This window comes from Rhamphochromis sp. 'chilingali' (genome assembly GCF_963969265.1).
Source record: "Rhamphochromis sp. 'chilingali' genome assembly, chromosome: 4".
Classification (NCBI taxonomy): Eukaryota; Metazoa; Chordata; class Actinopteri; order Cichliformes; family Cichlidae; genus Rhamphochromis; species Rhamphochromis sp. 'chilingali'.
Window position 1 is genome coordinate 40,007,121 of NC_137948.1, and position 23,760 is coordinate 40,030,880.

A 23,760-nucleotide genomic window follows, 5' to 3' on the forward strand; every position below is an offset into this window, starting at 1 on the left:
ATAGCAAAGCTGAAGCCAGTTTTGTCAAAATGTGACATGGCGAAGGTAATACATGCCTTTATTTCAACATGGCTTGACTACTGTAATGCACTTTATGTTGGAGTCAGCCAAGGGTCTCTTGCACGTCTTCAGCTCATTCAAAATGCTGCTGCCCGCCTCTTGACTGGTACCCACAGGCATGAACATGTAATACCTATCCTGTCCTCTCTTCATTGACTTCCTGTTCATGACAGATTACTTTCAAAGTCCTAACGCTGGTTTATAAATGCCTTAATGGTCTTGCTCCCCCATACCTTTCCAGGTTGCTTCAGCCTTATATTCCTTCGCAGACCCTTAGATCAGCTGACCAGCTGCTGTTGGTTGTCCCAAAATCTAGGCTAAAACATAGAGGAAAACGAGCCTTTTCAATTATGGTCCCCAAGCTTTGGAATACGCTCCCTTTAAATATTAGACAGGCATCTTCGTTTCCTGTTTTTAAGTTGCTTTTGAAAACACACCTTTTTTCGATATTATGTGTATTATTATGTTTTTATGTGAGTGTCAGTGGTTTTATCTTGTGTTTTACCCTTTTGTTTCTGTTCAGCACTTTGGGCAAACCTTTCGTTTTTAAATGTGCTATATAAACAAATTGGATTTGGATTAAAATACACTGCTCAAAAGAACACGTTTTAATCAGAGTATAGCATCAAGTCACTTAAACTTCTGGGAAATGGATCTGGTCATTTAAATAGCAGCAAGGGTTTTTAATCACTATCATCTGCTTTGGTATTTATGAAAGTGAACCTGTTACCTAAAATTCCATTACCTTACATAAAATTTAACTTGGTACTGGGTACAGGGGGTAATCTACTAGTCGGACGATTGGTGTTTCGATTCCTGGCTGCACCATGTGTATGCCAAAGTGAGGAAGAAGAAACACTTCTATCATGGGAAGCTCCCAGCAGCCCAGGGCTATTGCAGTAAAACTAAGTGAGGATCAGAGTCACCTGATTCAGCCTTAACTATATGCTATATGGTAGAGAGGGTGTCTTTCTCCCAAATCCGAACTGGAAGCTGGTTCCACAGAAAAGGGGCCTGGAAAGTGAAAGGCACTGTCTCCCATTTTACTACCCTAGTAGTCAAAGGTAAACTAGCAGTCTGAAAACAAATGCTCTATTGTGGAGTCTGGGTCCTCAAGACCTTGTATGTGAGGAGCAGGATTTTGAATTCAATTTGGGATTTAACAGGGAGCCAATGAAGAGAAGCCAATGTAGTCCCTGTCAGGACTCTTGCTGCAGCACTTTGGATTAACTGAAGGCTTTTCAGGGAGTTTTCAGGACATCCTGATAGTAATGAATTACAGTAGTCCAGCCTAGAAGTAATAAATGCATGAGCTAGCTTTTGAGCGTGACTCTAAGACAGAATCTTTCTAATTTCAGAGAGATTGCCCAATTCGAAGAAAGCAGTCCTACAAATGTTTTTAATATGTGCATTGAAGGACATATCCTGGTCAAAAACGACTCCAGTATTCCTCACAGTGTTAATGGTAGGTCCACTACTAGTGCCCTGTAATTTAATGCCATCCATAGCAAGAATCTGGTTAGATACCATATTTCTAACATTCTTTTAGGCCACAGTAGAGTAAAAGAAAATTAGAGGTCATCCAGGTCTTTACTTTTATAAGAAATTCCTGCAATCTAATTGGTGTGTGCTATCTAACTTACTACTACGGATACTGCCAAAGGCAAGCATGGATAATGTAAACAGAATTGGTGTTAGTACACAAAGTGTGGCATCCATAACTAACGACTCTCCATTTACATAAACAAATTGGAGTCTGTTAGATAGATATGATCCAAATCCCTGCAGTACAGAACTTTTAATATCTTTAGCATGCTCTAATTGCTGTAATAAAATATTATGGTGAACAGTATCAAACACTGCACTGAGGTCTAGCAGGACAAGCACTGAGATGAGTCCACTGTCAGAGGCCATAAGAAGATCATTTGTAACCTTCACTAAAGCTGTTTCTGTGCTGTGATGAGCTCTGAAACCTGACTGAAACTCTTCAAATAAACCATTCCTCTGCAGATGATCTTGTTAAATGTTTTACAACTACTCTTTGAAGAATCTCATTAGGAACTGTCAGGAATGACAAGCGTGTGGGGCTTATATTGACTACTGAGTACCATGTTGAGTGGAAGGAACTAAATTCTGTCAAAATGAACTAGCCAGCACCATAATTTTTTTACTTCGATTTTCAGGGTGCGTTTGAATCCATATTTAGATCTGATGCATTTTCAAAGTGGTCCTTTAATTTTTTGCGCAGTGTAACTATTAACTATTTGTTCTAGTGTGATCTTTTTGATACCTACATCTCACTAGAGACTTGACATTTAGGCTTATTGTCCCGTGTGCAATCCTATTACAAAACAAGGAACAATTGCTGCTGCTGAATATTTCTCTGTTATTTTTAATACACACATACATATATTGTGTTCTTTTTTTTCTTAATTTGAAAAACCGTATGCAAAATGCAAGGAGTTAATGTTACATAGCATAACATTACAGAAAAACTACTCCAAAGTTTAATTTAACAATTATTAGTTCTTATGACACCTTGCTTTTTATGAATAACTTCATGCTATCTGTACTTTGTAACATAAAGTGTAATCAGCTCAGTCAGTAACATTCCAGTATGTAAAGATATAATCATACAAAGGGAAGAAACTCTTCACTTAAAATGCCAAATAGAAAACTGTGGAGATGTGATTTAAATGAATGGGCAAGAACAGGAAACGAATCAGAAATATTTCCATGTGGCTCTGACTCTGAATCAAATACATATATAGTAGACTGATGGCATTATGCAATATGTCAAATTTCACTAAAGATCGATGATATATCTTTTTGCTGGAGTGTTCTAACTAACTGCTAGAGTACTTTGACGTTAGATTGCACAGTTTTAAGTACCAGCTAAGCTTGACTGCCAGTTGCTAAATTGTTTGCTATGCCCTTTCTTAAAATATATATTGCCATGATATATATTTCAGAAGTACTGTCTTCCCAGCACTGCAAAGAACTTGAATCATTTTTGTGGAAGTGAATAAAATTTTCTTTTCCCCAAGAAGAGATGTGCTGTATTTGTTTTTTGCTTGTTTTTTGTTTGTTTGTTTTATTTATTTTTAAACACAAACAAAATAAACACAACGTGAAGCAGTTCACATTCTCAAAGAAAATGTACCCATGGTAACAATGGCAATAAATTCAAGAAGACAGCAAAACCATTTAGGTCCCCTAAGCCTTTTCAGCATCTTTTGTTTGTCCTTCAGTATTTTTAGTATAAGATCTGAAATTGAGCTCTCTTTACCTTATTTCTCTTTAATCTGTAGCATTTGGACTTTAGAGTGTTTTTGGCATTAGAAAACTGAGGTTAAGTAATATTTTTATTGTTAAAACAAAGCCAAATCCAAGACACTTCAGGCAGTGTGTAAAATGTAAACTACAGAATGCAGTTTAAACTGAGGAACTGGTCCATTTTAAGAAAAAATAGAGCTGCTAATCAGTCCTGGGTCTTCTTTGTCATGTTTTTTGGCTCATGATGGGCCAGATGTTTTCAGCTGCCAACAGGTCTGGAAGTAGGCAAACCAGTCCAACAACTTTTCTAATATGAAACCTTAGTGTTTTAGTGGATGCAGTATAGCGTTTAGCATTATCTTGCTGAATATCATGTATATGAATTATACATCTGAAAAAGGTGTAATCTGGATGGGCGCATATGTTATTCTAAAACTGTATATGGATTTTAGGATTGGTGGAGCCACCTACTCCCTTCTCTCAAAATAGATTACAATGTCATCTGCAAACACTATAATCCTATATTATATCCTATATTCCTGCCCAACCACATCTGTCAGGCTTTCCATCAGCAGTGCAAACATAAAGGAGCTCAGAGCAGATCACTGATGTTGTCCCACCCCCACATTGAACCCATCTGTAATTTCTCCCTCACACCTAAACACTGACTTTTTCTTTTCTTGGTACCCTAATATGTGCTTTCTCTAGACCCACAAAAATACAATGAAGCTCCTTCTGACCTTCTCTATACTTCTGCATCAACACTTTGACAGCAAACATTGCATCTGATCAGTGAGGAGCAATATAATGCCTACTGCAGCTCACTGATCATAACCTTTCTTCTTAACCCAGCTTTAACAGCTAGGTTTAAAAGTATGCTTCTTCTCCATTCTACATCCCAAATGTGTTCTGTTGGTCTGAGGTCAGGACTTCGTGCCAGTCAAATTCATTCACACCAAATCTGCTCATCCATGTCTTTATGGACCTTGCAGGTCCATGTTTGAACAGGAAGGGGCTATCTTCAAACATTTTCTGCAAAGTTGGGAGAATGAAGTTGTCCAAAATGTCTTGGTTAGAGATACTGGCCTAAATTACTGGATTGGATATCGGAGAGAAATAAAAAATGTAATCTGATCCATTAAATGTCACGAAAGCACCTCACAAAACTTGTGACATGGCGTAACTCGGCTCATAACCTTAGCACGTCGGAGCAGTATGGATCACGTGATAGAGCGGCTGTGGCGTGTGAGACCTGTCAGCGGTCTGGTTGAGCATTTGGAGCCTCGCTACCAACCCGGCATTTCATCTCCGACAAAGTTATCCCCGAGAGAAGTAAAGCAAGTGTGTAAGTTCATCTCTGAATGTTTGTAAAGTATTCCCACGTCAAGCTTAACAACCGATATATGGAGCGACTGCTTCTTCTCTCTCCCTCCCTCTCCTGCTGCTACTTCAATCATGAAACTGCTTAATGATCAGCTGATCTGCTTTTCTGTCGCGACTCCGTCTCTCTTGTTTGTTTATCGCCCACTTTGCACCAGAAAGAGGAAACCAGCGGATAAACAACAGCAGCATCTTTAACCTTGATAAGCTGTTGTTAGAATTTATTTAATATTACTTTCTACAGGGAGTGCAGAATTATTTGGCAAATGAGTATTTTGTCCACATCAACCTCTTCATGCATGTTGTCTTACTCCAAGCTGTATAGGCTCGAAAGCCTACTACCAATTAAGCATATTAGGTGATGTGCATCTCTGTAATGAGAAGGGGTGTGGTCTAATGACATCAACACCCTATATCAGGTGTGCATAATTATTAGGCAACGTCCTTTCCTTTGGCAAAATGGGTCAAAAGAAGGACTTGACAGGCTCAGAAAAGTCAAAAATAGTGAGATATCTTGCAGAGGGATGCAGCAGTCTCAAAATTGAAAAGCTTCTGAAGCGTGATCATCGAACAATCAAGCGTTTCTTTCAAAATAGTCAACAGGGTCGCAAGAAGCGTGTGGAAAAACCAAGGCGCAAAATAACTGCCCATGAACTGAGAAAAGTCAAGCGTGCAGCTGCCAAGATGCCACTTGCCACCAGTTTGGCCATATTTCAAAGCTGCAACATCACTGGAGTGCCCAAAAGCACAAGGTGTGCAATACTCAGAGACATGGCCAAGGTAAGAAAGGCTGAAAGACGACCACCACTGAACAAGACACACAAGCTGAAACGTCAAGACTGGGCCAAGAAATATCTCAAGACTGGTTTTTCTAAGGTTTTATGGACTGATGAAATGAGAGTGAGTCTTGATGGGCCAGATGGATGGGCCCGTGGCTGGATTGGTAAAGGGCAGAGAGCTCCAGTCCGACTCAGACGCCAGCAAGGTGGAGGTGGAGTACTGGTTTGGGCTGGTATCATCAAAGATGAGCTTGTGGGGCCTTTTCGGGTTGAGGATGGAGTCAAGCTCAACTCCCAGTCCTACTGCCAGTTTCTGGAAGACACCTTCTTCAAGCAGTGGTACAGGAAGAAGTCTGCATCCTTCAAGAAAAACATGATTTTCATGCAGGACAATGCTCCATCACACGCGTCCAAGTACTCCACAGCGTGGCTGGCAAGAAAGGGTATAAAAGAAGAAAAACTAGTGACATGGCCACCTTGTTCACCTGATCTGAACCCCATTGAGAACCTGTGGTCCATCATCAAATGTGAGATTTACAAGGAGGGAAAACAGTACACCTCTCTGAACAGTGTCTGGGAGGCTGTGGTTGCTGCTGCACGCAATGTTGATGGTGAACAGATCAAAACACTGACAGAATCCATGGATGGCAGGCTTTTGAGTGTCCTTGCAAAGAAAGGTGGCTATATTGGTCGCTGATTTGTTTTTGTTTTGTTTTTGAATGTCAGAAATGTATATTTGTGAATGTGGAGATGTTATATTGGTTTCACTGGTAAAAATAAATAATTGTAATGGGTATATATTTGTTTTTTGTTAAGTTGCCTAATAATTCTGCACAGTAATAGTCACCTGCACACACAGATATCCCCCTAAAACTAAAAACTACTTCCAAAAACATTCAGCTTTGATATTAATGAGTTTTTTGGGTTCATTGAGAACATGGTTATTGTTCAATAATAAAAATTATTCCTCCACCCTAGAGCTCCTCACTCAGCCCTTGTTATTTCACAAGCATCTCGTGTTCCTTTTCCTCATGTTGCCATCACTACATGTTGCTACACTATAGCCTTCTTCCTCTGGTCATCCACCATCACCATTTGTCCATTTGTAAAAGTCCCACAGGATGTTAGCTCGATCATTCTCAACTGCCCTAGGGAACGGGACTTCCGGGCCATGTTCTGTACAGATAATCCTGTGCCGAATGTGTTTCACTAAAGGATAATAAGTGAATGTCCACAATTTAAACTTTAATTGCAGGGGATTATACTAAAGCAATTTAGCAAATAGTAATAATGACAAAACAATAACCAAATCACTTAATCTATACTTATATAACTTACCTACTCTGAGCTAATGCTGATTTTGTTCTTATCTTTGGTGAAGAGAGGTTGGAGAGAGAATGAGCACAACCAGACCTAAAGTTGCACTTATCCCTTTGTTTCCAAGTAGATGATCATCTCCAAACAGCTGGCCATCCAGTGGAAGTATAATGTAAACCAAAATCCTTGTGAATTAACCACATAACATGGAAAAAATGAGATGCGATGGAAAGACAAAAATTACAAGATCAATTCACAGGTTCACAGATTGTGCTGCTGTTTTCACACTCGTATCCCTGCTGGAATTTTAACTTGAACCTCTTAGATCTAATCTTCTGAACTGCTCATCTTACAGAAGACAAAAAGGAAAGAACCCAAATCTCTATTACAGCCCACTTTTCTCCCCCCTCTCATGCTAGCCATCACATCTTCATATTTTGGTCATTCAGTCAAGCTGTTTACGTCTAATCATCCAGTGTCCACCCACACCCTATCTATCAGTCTCTGTTTATCCAGCTTTAACACAAAGTTTAACCTTTAAAACCACTTTATTACATATTCTTTGTTATTTCTAGTATAGAGAGTTCACATCACATTTAAATATTCAGTCACACATGGATATAATTTATTCTGTTTCATTCAGTTTATGTAATTCAGATTTGTTTTTAGCACATTTTCACATGAACATTTATTGTAACATAATTCCTTTATAATTCAAATACAGAAGATAACACTTTCTTTTCATAATGTTTGTCAATCAACGTTTATTTATTTTTAAAATTTATTTTAGTCAACTTCTTTTATAAAATCATACATTTTGTGAGCCAGACATTCACTGAAATTAGTGGCTCCAGTGTGTCATGTTGACCCATCCTGCACCAAACACACACACACACACACACACACACACACACACACACACACACACACACACACACACACACACACACACCAAGGTCAGACTCTGTACAGGCTCTCAGTGAGGCCAGTTATTAGAATCACATTTATTGATTTATTATACTAGTTAACTTAAACATTTTTATTTTTATTTATTTTATTTCGATTCAACATGCCAGTATTGACCAATTGAACATATTTACATTTGCTGTGTTACAGTTTGATCAGTTTTAAGCGATTGCAGTAGTAAAACCTCATATAAATCCTGGTTCTGTGTTTAACAATTATTGTTCTGATTCAGGATTTTGTGTGACAACACAGTTATTGTCTTCCTGCATTCCTGGCTCATGTGCACACACGCACAATCACAGACACAATACTGAGCCATTAGAACATTTTCACTACTCAAACAACATTTCACATTTATATATAGATCTAACTAATTTTGATTTATCTTTGAGTAAGAATCCAAATGCCTTATTATTAGGACATACAGAAAAGCTCTGTTTTTGCACTTGGATCATTTTCAGTCACATAAGGCTGGATTTTAAGATCTATATCACAGCTAACGGAGGGTACTCCGTTAGCTGTGATATAGAGGTAGCCGGGCGTTGGGTGGGGATGGCTTCAGTCTCTTTTTGCCCTACGTAACACGGCAATATACAGTGGGGCAAAAAAGTATTTAGTCAGCCACCGATTGTGCAAGTTCCCCCACCTAAAATGATGACAGAGGTCAGTAATTTGCACCAGAGGTACACTTCAACTGTGAGAGACAGAATGTGAAAAAAAAATCCATGAATCCACATGGTAGGATTTGTAAAGAATTTATTCGTAAATCAGGGTGGAAAATAAGTATTTGGTCAATAACAAAAATACAACTCAATACTTTGTAACATAACCTTTGTTGGCAATAACAGAGGTCAAACGTTTACTATAGGTCTTTACCAGGTTTGCACACACAGTAGCTGGTATTTTGGCCCATTCCTCCATGCAGATCTTCTCGAGAGCAGTGATGTTTTGGGGCTGTCGCCGAGCAACACGGACTTTCAACTCCCGCCACAGATTTTCTATGGGGTTGAGGTCTGGAGACTGGCTAGGCCACTCCAGGACTTTCAAATGCTTCTTACGGAGCCACTCCTTTGTTGCCCGGGCGGTGTGTTTTGGATCATTGTCATGTTGGAAGACCCAGCCTCGTTTCATCTTCAAAGTTCTCACTGATGGAAGGAGGTTTTGGCTCAAAATCTCACGATACATGGCCCCATTCATTCTGTCCTTAACACGGATCAGTCGTCCTGTCCCCTTGGCAGAAAAACAGCCCCATAGCATGATGTTTCCACCCCCATGCTTCACAGTAGGTATGGTGTTCTTGGGATGCAACTCAGTATTCTTCTTCCTCCAAACACGACGAGTTGAGTTTATACCAAAAAGTTCTACTTTGGTTTCATCTGACCACATGACATTCTCCCAATCCTCTGCTGTATCATCCATGTGCTCTCTGGCAAACTTCAGACGGGCCTGGACATGCACTGGCTTCAGCAGCGGAACACGTCTGGCACTGCGGGATTTGATTCCCTGCCGTTGTAGTGTGTTACTGATGGTGACCTTTGTTACTTTGGTCCCAGCTCTCTGCAGGTCATTCACCAGGTCCCCCCGTGTGGTTCTGGGATCTTTGCTCACCGTTCTCATGATCATTTTGACCCCACGGGATGAGATCTTGCGTGGAGCCCCACATCGAGGGAGATTATCAGTGGTCTTGTATGTCTTCCATTTTCTGATGATTGCTCCCACAGTTGATTTTTTCACACCAAGCTGCTTGCCTATTGTAGATTCACTCTTCCCAGTCTGGTGCAGGTCTACAATACTTTTCCTGGTGTCCTTCGAAAGCTCTTTGGTCTTGGCCATGGCGGAGTTTGGAGTCTGACTGTTTGAGGCTGTGGACAGGTGTCTTTTATACAGATGATGAGTTCAAACAGGTGCCATTCATACAGGTAACGAGTGGGGGACAGAAAAGCTTCTTACAGAAGACGTTACAGGTCTGTGAGAGCCAGAGATTTTCCTTGTTTGAGGTGACCAAATACTTATTTTCCACCCTAATTTACGAATAAATTCTTTACAAATCCTACCATGTGAATTCATGGATTTTCTTTTCACATTCTGTCTCTCACAGTTGAAGTGTACCTCTGGTGCAAATTACTGACCTCTGTCATCATTTTAAGTGGGGGAACTTGCACAATCGGTGGCTGACTAAATACTTTTTTGCCCCACTGTATATAGACACAGCTGCTATACAGCAATGTGAAAATACATAGTAACATATTTAAAGGCGCATGTAATGATTACGATAATAAAAAAAAGACAGAAGGAAATCATAATTATAATGTATATAATATAATTATTATAATAGTGTTTAGGCACTGCTTAATGCAATTAGAAATTAGTTATTGTAAAAATTCCCAGTGTGCATCTGTTATGTTAGAATTTGTGTCAGCCTCCTCGAGCGGAGGTTTATAATAACCTCATGTGCAGCAGTCGGCTGCTCTCGGTTCTCTCTCGTGCTTCATCGGCATTCCTGGGCAATTCAGTGCGCGCGCCCTCAAGTCCAGCTTCAGCAGCAGCACGCGCACCTCAGGCGACAGGATCGCGCATCTGCAGAGCCCGACACGTTTCTAAATAACACCGGAATAACGCCATGAGATTACATCGTCTTTGATGGAGGTGATGTTTTGGTAGGAACCTCTATCGTAAGATGCTGTGGTGTTGTGCGAGGATCCTGAACACCACAATGAAGCTGCTATTTTTGGTGGCACTCTTATGGCGCGGGGCATTGTGCGGATCTCCGAGCGTCCAGATTGGTAGGATTTTTATATCTGTCGTCGCCCGATCGTTGTCATCCTCACCTTTCCTGTTCCAGCGTGTATTAAAGCTCGTCTTTTACCCGTTCAAACCTATCCTTTTCATTGTCTTTTCGTGTCTTCTTTATTGGCCCGTGGGCCTCTCTCATCTCCATCCTCTTTATACTGCTGTCAGTAACGCCAGGCCTCGTGATTGCACGGCTGCTGCTGCTGCTGCAGTGTTCTAATTGAGTTAATACGTTCATCATTTAAATAGTAAACTAAATAGATCAAAAAATAAAAGGAATTATATGCGTCCCAAACGTCTTGCTAACAATGCAGCATTCCGTCAATCTGCAATTGCTCCTGTGTGCACAGAAGTCTTAATGGTGCTGTCATAGGGACAAGTGAAGATCTAAGCTCACTGAAACGCAGCACATGAGACTTATTTCCTGAACTGCATTTCTTGTTGGACCTATATCCATCAAGCCCTTAGTGGAAGTGGGTGATTTTCAGCATTTCATTAAAATGTTAGAATAAGCTATAATGAACATTACTGGTTGTTTGTGTAAAGTTTTCCATTATTACACTTAGTTAGCTTTCAAATCTACAGTATTTTATGCTATTCAGAGTTTTTCCTCCTCAGTCACATTACACTGCTTTTACATTTGAACTATAAATCTCATACTTTACACTTTACATACTTTACATTTACTTTACATACATGATGCAGTGCTGGAAAATCTTTTTTAAAAAATGTTTTTTAAATATCACAGCAGCCCTTTCTCTGTGGAGTAGGTATGTTTTTCCATCTGAACTTAAAATTTTGGTTCAGCTGGATTGTTTGGCTCGTATTTAGTAAGACAAGGTTGGAGTAGACTAAAACATACATTTATATTTTGAACAAATTTTAAATTATATTTGAAACTTTTATAAGACATTGTTGTACCAATTCTGTCTTCTGAGGACTGCATAAGTCTAAAAATGTAGCTTTTCACAAAAAGCTACTTCCACACCTTGGTTAAGGTTTATTAAAATTTATTAATGTAACGTTGCAAACAATAATTTCACTATGAGAGTATTGAAAATGTTATTGAAAATGTTACTTAAATATTTCTGGAAAATATGCAAACATTAGAAAAATATCTCTTTTAAATTTCTGGCATTTTACAATATTATTTTTGCAAACATGAGCCTTTGGGTTAAAGGCTCATTCTTGTATCACTCTCTTCCACCCTAAAGAGGACTATGGATCACTAAGCATCACTCCAGTTCTTTTTGCCCTCAGCCCATGTAGTATGCTTCTGATGATGTCTGATTTAGGAGTGACATGGCATTAATAATGTGATAGCTATAGCAGGAGCGTGTCTAAAGAGGGGTGTTGGGTGGCAAAGGTTTTGCCAAATAACTGATTTTGTGAGACAGACTACTTAAAAAATGGTAAAACACTTAGGATCTATCAATATGTTAAACGTGTTAGCTCACCATTTCCGTTACTGGTAGTCCAGAAGTCCAGCTCCCAAAGACAACAACTAACTGTGGCCATCAAGAGGGCAGTAAATTATAGGATTAAGACTGGCACTTAATGACACTTAAAGACTATATGGAGGCAATGAAAGGTATTTTCCCCAAAGTTTTTCCATTTTACTATATGACGAATTAGTCCAGCATTTCAAAGTATAAATGCTTGCAAAGATATGAACTCAAACACTGCTGATTTTGTAGTCTGGCCATTTGACAATATTTACTCTAAACCTGCAAGGGGCTCTTAAATAGAAAAAAAATCAATTGTGAAATAAGACAAAATTATACATTTCTTAAGCAGAGGGTTTGCTGACCTATCTATAATGGGCAGCTTATCTGCCACATCAAGACAGTTCCACAAAGTCTCCAGATGCTACTGCTGATATGGGTCTGTGAATGCAATCAGGCAGAAGAGAAGTATCTTTGGGCTGATTAAGGAATGGGAGCTTTAGAAAAATGATTATATATTCTAACCTAACGGAGACAGAGAAGCAGACATTATATATGTATACTTCAAAGGATTTATATTTCATGTGCTATGATGAAAACACATGAAATATCAATAGTAATTTAAAAAAAATTATTAATTTAAAGGGGAAGGAAGAAGAAGAAGAAGAAGTAAAAAATACTTAAAAATCTACCAAACTGTGCTGGTGCTTCCCATAGACTAAATTGTGTTTATTCATAGGCATGAAGTCCATTTCCTTATTTAACATCAAGCAAGTAATTTATATACTTAGCAATGAATAACATGGCCCCTAGAATAATAATGTAGTCTTGCAAGACCCAGCTGCTGTGTCCACATGACAGAATTGGTAGTCTGATGCTAATAAGACACAAACCCTAAATACCTCAGCTTAACACCTAACCCCTTAACCCAACTCTAACCACAATGCCACGGCTGCCAGAGGTAAGGCGAGATCAGAGAAAGGGTATGATAACCGTCTGAATAAATGCTGAGCATAAAAGTTGAATGAAAATATAATTTTCTTAATTTTCATGTTTAAGAATTTCAGGTTATTACCTTATTACCTTCCCTGGATTTTTAAAATATTTTAACTAGTGAAATCTCAGATATTGTAATGTATTTCTTTCAAATTATAGATCTAAATTAAGAAAGGGAAATATAAATGTCATACTTTTATCTTTAATTGTTTTTAAGGTATATTCAAGAATGGCCTCAGATTCCAATGTGCCAAAATGGCCTGAAAACTATGATATATGAAGGTAAAAGCACATATGTTCAAACTTTGAACCAAAAGATTAACATTTTTAAGCAAATCACAGATAGTGAATCAGAAAATGTTCTAAAAATGTATATATTTGAAACATTAAAACAACACAGCTTTATACCAACTTTGAACCAACTTCCACAGGTTGGATATTACAACCTCAAAAGCAGTCTCTTTATTTTCTGTAATGTGACCAGAGGCACCACCTGCAAACTGAACCCCAAGATGCTCTCTGATGCTTTCATGAGAGTGGGAATGTGTTTGAATACTACATAGAAAGAACTTAGGCACAGGAAAAAGTGACTGCATGAATGTGTGAATGCACCATGTTGTATAAAGCTTGTTGAGTACTCAAGTACAGTAGAAAAGCACTATACAAGAACAGTGCATTTACCAATCCTACTTTATGACTAGCCTATGTAAAGACGTCACACATTACCTTATAGAGGACTCCGTGCAAATCCTTGAAGCAGCATTCTGGACAGTAATTGAGGTATGACAGCATGTATGAACATTTCCATTTCACCTGAAGTTCTGGAATGCATGACTTGATGCCAGAGACAATCGTTCTAGTAGACAAACTACACAAAGTGTAGTGGAAATATTTGTATAAAGCTACTTAAAGACGCGCCCTTATTCCCACATGATCACCACTGCAGGAACCTCTGCATGTTTGATTTGGCACATTTTTATGCCAGATGCCTGTGTTGATGCAACCCGAGGGATTTGTCACCTCCCGGGATATAACAGGGGATTGTTCACTTTGTAGGCAAATGTGTAAACAATTACACTGTGGAGCCATAATTTAAAACATAATATTTCAGAAATATAGTATATTCTATACAATTTGTAGATTATAGTGTAGAATATCAGGTATGTGTACACATACAAGTAATTTAGCTTGTGTCCTTAACAGAGTAGACAAACAGACAATAGCAACATGACACAGAAAATAAAGCATATTTATATTTATATGTGCAGAGTGCAGATTCATCCATTCATTCTCTTCTGCTTATCCTTATGAGGGCCAAAGCCTATCCCAGCAACCATTGGACGAGAGGCGGGGTACCACTCTGGACAGGTTGCCAGTCTGTTGCAGACCTAAGACATAGATACAGACAAAAATTCACACTGTCATTCACACCTATGTGCAATTTAGAATCACCAGTTTACCTAATACCTCTAACTGCATGCAGCATACCCGGACAGAACCCACACAAACACGGGTAAAACATGAAAACTCCACATAGAAAGGCCCCGGCCACATAGTGGAGATGAAATCCAAGCCTTCTTGCTGTAAAGCAACAGTGCTAATCACTGTGCCACAGGTATATAATGAAATAAAATCATGAAATAAATGAGGTATGGATAACTGTCAATTATGTATACAGTATGTATTTCCAGATTTGTGAATATCCAGCCCTACATTTACTGTCACATTTGCACATATTGCCAATTTACAATCACCTGTTAAAATAATCCTGCTAAGTGGGGACTGTGGCACAACAGCTGAGTAACCACAGAGAACACGCACAGACATCCAAACTCCATACAGACAGCTAGATGGGCATGAGCTAATCACCACCAACACTAACATATCCTCCTTTCTTGTGTCCAGTAGGCTAGTTTATGTGTGTTTATTCTTAGATGGAGTCAGTTATGTCTTAAGTTTAAAAAAAATTTCTAGCCTTTGCTGTCTGGCAGCTTTTGCAATCAGAATTATGATCTGAATGCAGCGTGGTAACAAACACATTTTCTTTTCCAAGATGAGCTCTATAAATTCTCTCTTGGCTACTCTTGTTCATGTGCTTCTTTTACATGTTAAGTTGTTAATTTCTATGAACATTATTTCTGTTATTACAGTACATGTGTAACATAACAGTGTCAAAGCTGAAAAGTAGGAGAGAGAGAAAAAAAGGGCAGAAAATATATAAAAAGATAAAGAGAACAGAGAAGCAATAAATCGCCAAAAGCTGCAAGTTTAAGAAAAAAAAACATACAAGAAAACAATCACAAACAGCACCCGGAAGAGAAAAACAAATCAACCGTCTTGTGTTGTGTGTGTGTGTGTGTGTGTGTGTGTGTGTGTGTGTGTGTGTGTGTGTGTGTATGTTTATGTGTATGCATAAGGTTCCTGGCTCCAGAATTGTCTGTGCAGTGGGTGCATATGTTTGAGTGTATAATGCCCACTTGGAACATGTATAGTGTGTTCTATGGAGAGGTTTGTGTAAGTTGTAAGTTGGGACTTGCAACATTTTGATCGTATTTAAGCATATGTGTGTCCAGGTAACCTTAATGGAGAGATCTCGCTCCCATTTGTCAGCTGGGCCCTATTTCAGGAAGCCGGTTTAGAAAACTCAGAGTGAAAAACGATACTCAGGGTTGAGTAACCCCGAACTGTCCAACTCGGAATATTCGGTTTCAGAAAGGCTGATAACAATTAGTTCAATCAACGCGGAGTTGCTTTAACCCCAAGTTAAGCGCGCGCACGAGGATACATAAAGCCCTGATTAGTGGAGCACAGATTAAGCGAGTCACCATGGAGACGGAGGGAAAGAAGGCGCGGTCAATGTATTTTACAGGCCGAAATTCTGATGGCAGCATATGCCGATAACATGCAAATTTTGCGGGAAAAAAGTAACGCAGCCTCAGCTGCAAAAGAAAGAGAGCATGCATGGCAAAACAAAGCCGACAGAGTCAATGCGTGAGTGTTAATTTAAACATTGATCTAGGGATTTCCACCCATTTAACACGTTATTTTATTATATTTTATTTTATTTTTTATTTCATACATTTTATTTTGTGATGTGATGTGAGCGCAGGTGCAACCCAACAGGCCCCAAACGTTCCTGGCAGCAAGTAAAAATGAAATATAAAAATATAGTCCAAACAGGTAAGGTGTAATTGTATTATGAGCCATAGTGCTTGGTCTGTTTGTCCGATGTAAATCAATTGCAGTTAGACATTAATTTTCTTTCTGTAAGCACTTATTGAAATTATCTGAGCACATTACAAGTACATATTTGCTTACTCTGTATGCTCAAATGTGACCCGTTATAGCCAACAGAAAAAAAGCGGAGGCCTGAAAAACAGGTGGGGGTCCTCCTCCACCACCACTCACAGAGGCTGAGCAGTTGGCTTCCACATTTGTGATAATGTTGGTAGCATCACATATGATCTTCACAGTGCAGAGAACACAAATTAGCATCCATTACTATAATGAAATAATTTGTTAGTTTGAAATGCTACAGGGAACTATGTACCTGTACATTAATGCTGTGGAAAGACGTCCTGTTCACATAGTCTCCTTCATTTACTGAAGGAGCAATGATTGGAATGTGAGTGCCATCTACAGTGGGGCAAAAAAGTATTTAGTCAGCCACCGATTGTGCAAGTTCCCCCACCTAAAATGATGACAGAGGTCAGTAATTTGCACCAGAGGTACACTTCAACTGTGAGAGACAGAATGTGAAAAAAAAATCCATGAATCCACATGGTAGGATTTGTAAAGAATTTATTGGTAAATCAGGGTGGAAAATAAGTATTTGGTCAATAACAAAAATACAACTCAATACTTTGTAACATAACCGTTGTTGGCAATAACAGAGGTCAAACGTTTACTATAGGTCTTTACCAGGTTTGCACACACAGTAGCTGGTATTTTGGCCCATTCCTCCATGCAGATCTTCTCGAGAGCAGTGATGTTTTGGGGCTGTCGCCGAGCAACACGGACTTTCAACTCCCGCCACAGATTTTCTATGGGGTTGAGGTCTGGAGACTGGCTAGGCCACTCCAGGACTTTCAAATGCTTCTTACGGAGCCACTCCTTTGTTGCCCGGGCGGTGTGTTTTGGATCATTGTCATGTTGGAAGACCCAGCCTCGTTTCATCTTCAAAGTTCTCACTGATGGAAGGAGGTTTTGGCTCAAAATCTCACGATACATGGCCCCATTCATTCTGTCCTTAACACGGATCAGTCGTCCTGTCCCCTTGGCAGAAAAACAGCCCCATAGCATGATGTTTCCACCCCCATGCTTCACAGTAGGTATGGTGTTCTTGGGATGCAACTCAGTATTCTTCTTCCTCCAAACACGACGAGTTGAGTTTATACCAAAAAGTTCTACTTTGGTTTCATCTGACCACATGACATTCTCCCAATCCTCTGCTGTATCATCCATGTGCTCTCTGGCAAACTTCAGACGGGCCTGGACATGCACTGGCTTCAGCAGCGGAACACGTCTGGCACTGCGGGATTTGATTCCCTGCCGTTGTAGTGTGTTACTGATGGTGACCTTTGTTACTTTGGTCCCAGCTCTCTGCAGGTCATTCACCAGGTCCCCCCGTGTGGTTCTGGGATCTTTGCTCACCGTTCTCATGATCATTTTGACCCCACGGGATGAGATCTTGCGTGGAGCCCCACATCGAGGGAGATTATCAGTGGTCTTGTATGTCTTCCATTTTCTGATGATTGCTCCCACAGTTGATTTTTTCACACCAAGCTGCTTGCCTATTGTAGATTCACTCTTCCCAGTCTGGTGCAGGTCTACAATACTTTTCCTGGTGTCCTTCGAAAGCTCTTTGGTCTTGGCCATGGCGGAGTTTGGAGTCTGACTGTTTGAGGCTGTGGACAGGTGTCTTTTATACAGATGATGAGTTCAAACAGGTGCCATTCATACAGGTAACGAGTGGGGGGACAGAAAAGCTTCTTACAGAAGACGTTACAGGTCTGTGAGAGCCAGAGATTTTCCTTGTTTGAGGTGACCAAATACTTATTTTCCACCCTAATTTACGAATAGATTCTTTACAAATCCTACCATGTGAATTCATGGATTTTTTTTTCACATTCTGTCTCTCACAGTTGAAGTGTACCTCTGGTGCAAATTACTGACCTCTGTCATCATTTTAAGTGGGGGAACTTGCACAATCGGTGGCTGACTAAATACTTTTTTGCCCCACTGTATACAGCCAATCACGCCTGGGAACCGTGAGAATAAATGTAAAATTTAAGTAGTAGTTCAAATATCACCACATCATGAATTAAGTTTCGTTCATCCTGATACCTGCAATTTTGTGGCATCCCTCTTTGATAAATCTTGTGGGTCTATGACCGGGGAACACCACAAACGAGTACAGGAGACGTTTCAGTGCAACTGTAACATTCCTGACTGCCCGACAGACGGTAGCCTTGGAAACGTGCTCAGCGTCACCAATATTATACAGAAAGCTCCCGTTTGCAAAAAACCGAAGTGCAATACAAATAATATGTACAGAACTGAGAGGATGTCGGCGATGTGTCACATGAGCAATATTAGGCCTGAGGATGTTATTCAAATGAATTATAGATTGTGCTGAAAAACGGTAACGTTCACACAGAAAATCATCAGGAAATGATAAAATGTCCGAACGCGCTCTAATCACTCTCTCCCGGCGGAGAGCTCTGCGGAGAATTTGGGCTTCAACATCTACTGGCTCTTCAAGGAAGGAGCACGCCATGTCTGACACTTCCTACAGTCAGGTTTCCGACAAAGAGGCGGAGAAAGTCAGGGTTAGTTGAAGTAAACCTGCTAGGGGGCAGGTTAGCTTCACGGAGTGTGTCGTCATAGTAACTCACTCAGAATTAATCTAAACTCGCTTTGTGAAACCGAAAACCCAGAGTTTTCATTAACTCAGGGTATACTTACTCAGAGTGTGCACTAAACCGGCTTCCTGAAATAGGGCCCTGGAAGTAAAATTGAGTCATCGATTTTTAACAATAACATTTTTTGATAACAATTTAGGGATACAAAGATTTAAAAATGCTCTTGCCCATGTATGCATTTCTAAGTTCAGCTGACGGCTGTTTTCTGTACGATGGACTTGCTGATATTCAAGAAATTTACTGTTGCTGATTCCATAATTTGATAAAAGTTCTTTGAATGAAAATAAGTTTTCTCTTGAATAACATGTTCTGGACACACATTTGGATTGTTTCAAATGGTTGTCAGTTTACATGAGGTAAAGGAAGACTTTGTTTTTTTTAGAAATTCCCAGCAGGATGTCCAACTCGAAGTGTTTCTGCAAAGACTTTTAAGGCAGTTATGATTCTTAACTCTAGAGCTAATAAAAGGCAAATCAGAGATTTTTAATTTTCTACAGAATGCTTGTCCTAGGTCCAACCATGGGTTGTCTACTGAGCTTGATTTGATCCAATTTGAAGAACAGCAATCTACTGGCTAAGAAGTAGTGATAAAAGTTCCTCATCCAAGCTGTATATGATATCTTACCGAGTCCTTATACCGCTGCTTGCACCATGACCAGCTGCTGATGGTAGCTGGTGAAAGCATCTCCTCGGTGATAACAGCAAATAAGCAACAACCTAACGCTCACAATCCAGCACACATTGCAGAAACATCTTTGTGCCCAGATATTGTGATAATGTCAGAGGCCTCAAGACAGATAGCTCTGATAGAATTGATGGTTCCTTGGAGACCACATAGAGGGCATTTGGAAGGTAGCTGGCCAAATGCCAGGGTGTTCTGGAAGAGTGTTGGAGGGTTAGCAAGCATGCCCTGTGGAAGTAGGCTGCAGAGGCGTCACCGGCCAGTCTCAAGGGCATGATCAACCTCGGCTGGGTCACCTGGGCGAGGGTGTAAGATGTTGTAAGATCCTAACACCTAATGAACCCAGGATACATCACTAATGATCAGTGTTGGGACTAACGCGTTATTAAGTAACACGTTACAGTAACTACGTTATTATCCGGTTGTTCAGTCTGACGTCACTAGCCGTGTCTGGGTCTAAACTCCGCTGCAGGTCCATATATCAAACGATCACTATGGCATTACTGAGAGTTGAAAAACTGTCTAAATTCTTTCATCTTTAATAAAAATGATCAGCGTTCTGCTCTACCAGGTGTAACAATTGAGTTTAACATCCAGGCATCCATGAAAACGGAATTTATGACATTTAACGGAGTTAGAAGTTAGCAGGAAGTTAGCTCACTAGCTTCTATCTAAATACAATATAGCATGTCCTGACTGCGGGGTTTTGGAAACAAATTAAAACGTACAGCTCTGTTATCACTTCCAGCATAAATGAAGACAGAAAACTAAACAGCAGTGAGGTTTGTAGGGTTACTGAAGTTGGGCTAGCTGGTATATAATGATGTGCTACGTGACCGCTGGCGACACAGCTATGTTAGCATAATATAAACAAGCTAACTTTTTTTCCACTTGATAAAAGTTACCGTGAGTGTTCTCGGTGGTCAGGAACAAATGTAATCGCATGGCAGGATGCTGTAAAAGGACCAAACTTCAGCCAGGAGAACAACTGAGATAATCCATCCACAATACGAGGTTAGTCATTCATATACTGCTGCATGGGCTGGGCTGTAGTTACATCCTAAGGTTTTAAAAACTGAGCTTAAATAAATGATTAGTGGTAATAAAAGCCGAGGGAGGTCAACAGTGATCGCTGACTGTTTTAGGAGCTTTTTGAGATCAAATAGAAGAAAATACATAACATTAAACATGTTAACAACACAAATGCCATATTAAACGCAGACTACTTTAGACCCGGAAGTAGGATTCGTCGCGTCATCACTGAACAACCGGATTCTGGTAACGAGCACGGTAACTAGTTATTATGCCAAAACCGGGAACGCGTTACTCGTTACTGGGATTTAGATGGGCTCGTTATTCGTTACTTCGTGTGGTGGCTATCGTGGAGCTTCCACAGATTCAATAACATTAGCAAGTGGTGGAGGCCAGCAGGTGGATGAGGGAAAGGGAGGCAAGAGGACAGACCCGAAGCGGCCGCTGGTCCGAGAGTGTCAGGTGAACTGAACTTCAGGTAAGAAGTTATAACCTGCAGTCCATCTGGGTCAGATATAAACCAAGTTTAGTTGGAGTTTATTTTCGTTATGCTGACTTTTTCATACTGCGTGCTAGCTAGCATGAGGGAGTTTCTATACAGCTGGGTGGTGCTATGTTACTGATGTTGAACTTTGTTTTGTTCATAAGGTTAATTATTAGAGTTGCCAGACGTCCCATAAAAAACGGAATCGTCTCGTATTCAGAGAAAATATCATGCGTTTCGTATTGAGGTGAAAAGGAACAGTTTGTCCCGGACTTCAGCTACAATGAAAAAGACACAAAGCTGGAGTTACTCTGCGTCTTTACGCTGCACAGCTGCCTCTTCTTCTCTCATCCTCTCACCCTCTCTCTCCTGATTCTACTTCAATCATGAAACTGATCAATGATCAGCTGATCGGCTTTTCTCTCTTGTTTATTTATCGCCCACTTTGCGCCATGAAAGAGGAAACCAGCGGATGTCGCGGTAAACAACAGCAGCACGTTTAAGCTTGATCAGCTGTTGTTAGAATTTATTTAATATTAATTTCTAGTATCAGCTGATGTTTGCTGGAGCCACAGCTGTAAAGCTGCTGGTCATGATGTCGGTTTGGTTATGTGGTGAGAGGGAAACATGAAGATGAAACCAGGAGATGTCCTTACTGAATCATCAGAGCTGTGATGGAGAAACAGGTTTACCTTTTAGTTAACATGAATGAGTTGAAGGGAAGTTATGAACTGTTTCTGAGAGACAAATAACACCAGGATCCTTTTCTATGTAGCTGACAGCTGGTAACTGTGCAGGGGCGGGTCTAGCAAAGTGTTGCCAGGGGTCCATGTAGGGCATTAAAAGGGAAAGGGGGGCACAAGGAAATACTTTCTTATTCTCATTTAAAATGTCTCACTTTAAAAAAAATAATTATCTGAGTCTTGCAACAAACAATTGATAGATTGATACATATAAACCATCAGAACAGTGTACATCACTGTCACAACAGCGTTTGTTTTCATTCAAAGGCTTTATGATATTTGCTATAATGGTGGGCCGGTCTCTAGTCAAAATGCCCGGGACGATTTTTTTGTCCCAGTCCAGCTCTGTATGCAGCTCATCTGCAGTCTGGTGTTGCCTACATCTTCCTATTCAGAAGGCAGAATTTCCGAGTTCTGAGTACAATCGAAAGCACCGCGACTGCAGTTTTTGTGTTGGATGTAAAAAGCAGGCTAGGATAGAATCAGGTGGAAATATGCACATTATTTTTTCCTTTCTATTGGTAGGTGGCACAGTGCACTTGTGGCAAGTAAGCAAGCTAGAAGACTGGCAATCTTGCTGGGTATCCAGTTACGGAAGCAACAGATTAGCAAGAGAATTTTGAGTAAAACCAAAGTTACTTTCCCTAGTAACTAGTTACTCTGAAAGTAACGAGTAACTTGAAGTAACTCAGTTACTTTTGATAGAAGTAACTAGTAATGTAACTAAGTTACTCATTTAAAGTAACTTACCCAACACTGCTAATGATGCATCCCAGCACATCCATTGGATGTGCATACATTTCTGAAATTTCTGATTTATACTTGCATTTCAAATTATAAAAATGATTCATTAGAGACATCATAGTAAACAAAATCACATTTTACCCACTCCGATGTTATGTTCTTTGTGTGCTTTTAGACCAGTTGTGGTAATACAGTATGTGGAAATGAAAAAAATAACTTCAGACATGTGAGGTTGTGTTGAAAGGAATGTTAAATGGCCTGTATTTATATAGCCCTTTACTAGTCCCTAAGGACCCCAAAGCGCTTTACATATCCAGTCATCCACCCATTCACACACACATTCACACACTGGTGATGGCAAGCTACATTGTAGCCACAGCCACCCTGGGGAGCTCTGACAGAGGCGAAAGAAGGCAAGGTAAACCATTGTTAAAGGTGAAATACCGCAGAGAGCTATGTGTTATAAATCTACCTTCCACTTCTGCTACAGTCTTACTAATGGTAATGTTTATGTTTCTTTTAATTAACATCACTCTGCCTTTTTGTTTTGAGTTGTAACAGGACAAACGTGAGTGAACTGTGGAGTGGTGAATGTATGTACCGATTTTTTGGACATATGTCCTTTAGAGAGACAATGTCTGCCTGAGATAGATATCTCTGTCTCAGGCAGACTCTAGCTCAGAATTACTGATTAGTATTTCTATTGCTGTTCCTAAACCCAGACAACCGGGGAGTTCTGGGTCAGGAAGGGTTCCCAATGTAAAATATTTACCAAATCAAACATGCTGATAAATAATAAGATTTCCATATGGGATTGGCCAGCGCTTGGCTTAATGCATAGGTTGTCAGACAAGAGAGAGAGAGAGAGAAGGATTCTGAAGTAAGCTAGCTGAAGTGGTAGAAAGTTTCCCCATGTGGAAAAGACTGGTGATTGGAGCAGACTTCAGTGGACATGTAGGTAAATGGAAGAAAGGTGATGAGGAGGTGTCAGGTAGGTATGAAGTTTATGAGAGAAATGCAGAACATTTGAACTAATATAGAACAAACAAACAAAAAAGTAAATAACTCAATAAATATGAAAAAGGAGAGCCTAAACTGCTGAGATTCCATATCACATTATAAAAACATTTTGACGAATATAA

The 23,760-nt window shown here is 39.9% G+C and overlaps 1 protein-coding gene across 2 annotated transcripts in view; it reads left to right on the top strand.

Annotated features, from left to right (window-relative positions):
• The first annotated feature begins 10,354 nt into the window (after positions 1-10,354).
• Positions 10,355-23,760, top strand: part of LOC308395711 (glutamate receptor 2-like) — a 114,437-nt gene continuing 101,031 nt past the window's right edge. For both annotated transcript variants that reach the window (XM_080880674.1, XM_080880673.1), the window contains exon 1: positions 10,355-10,561. In XM_080880674.1, the coding sequence (XP_080736800.1) occupies positions 10,456-10,561 (106 nt within the window). In that variant the 5' untranslated portion in view covers positions 10,355-10,455. The remainder of the gene's footprint in view (positions 10,562-23,760) is intronic.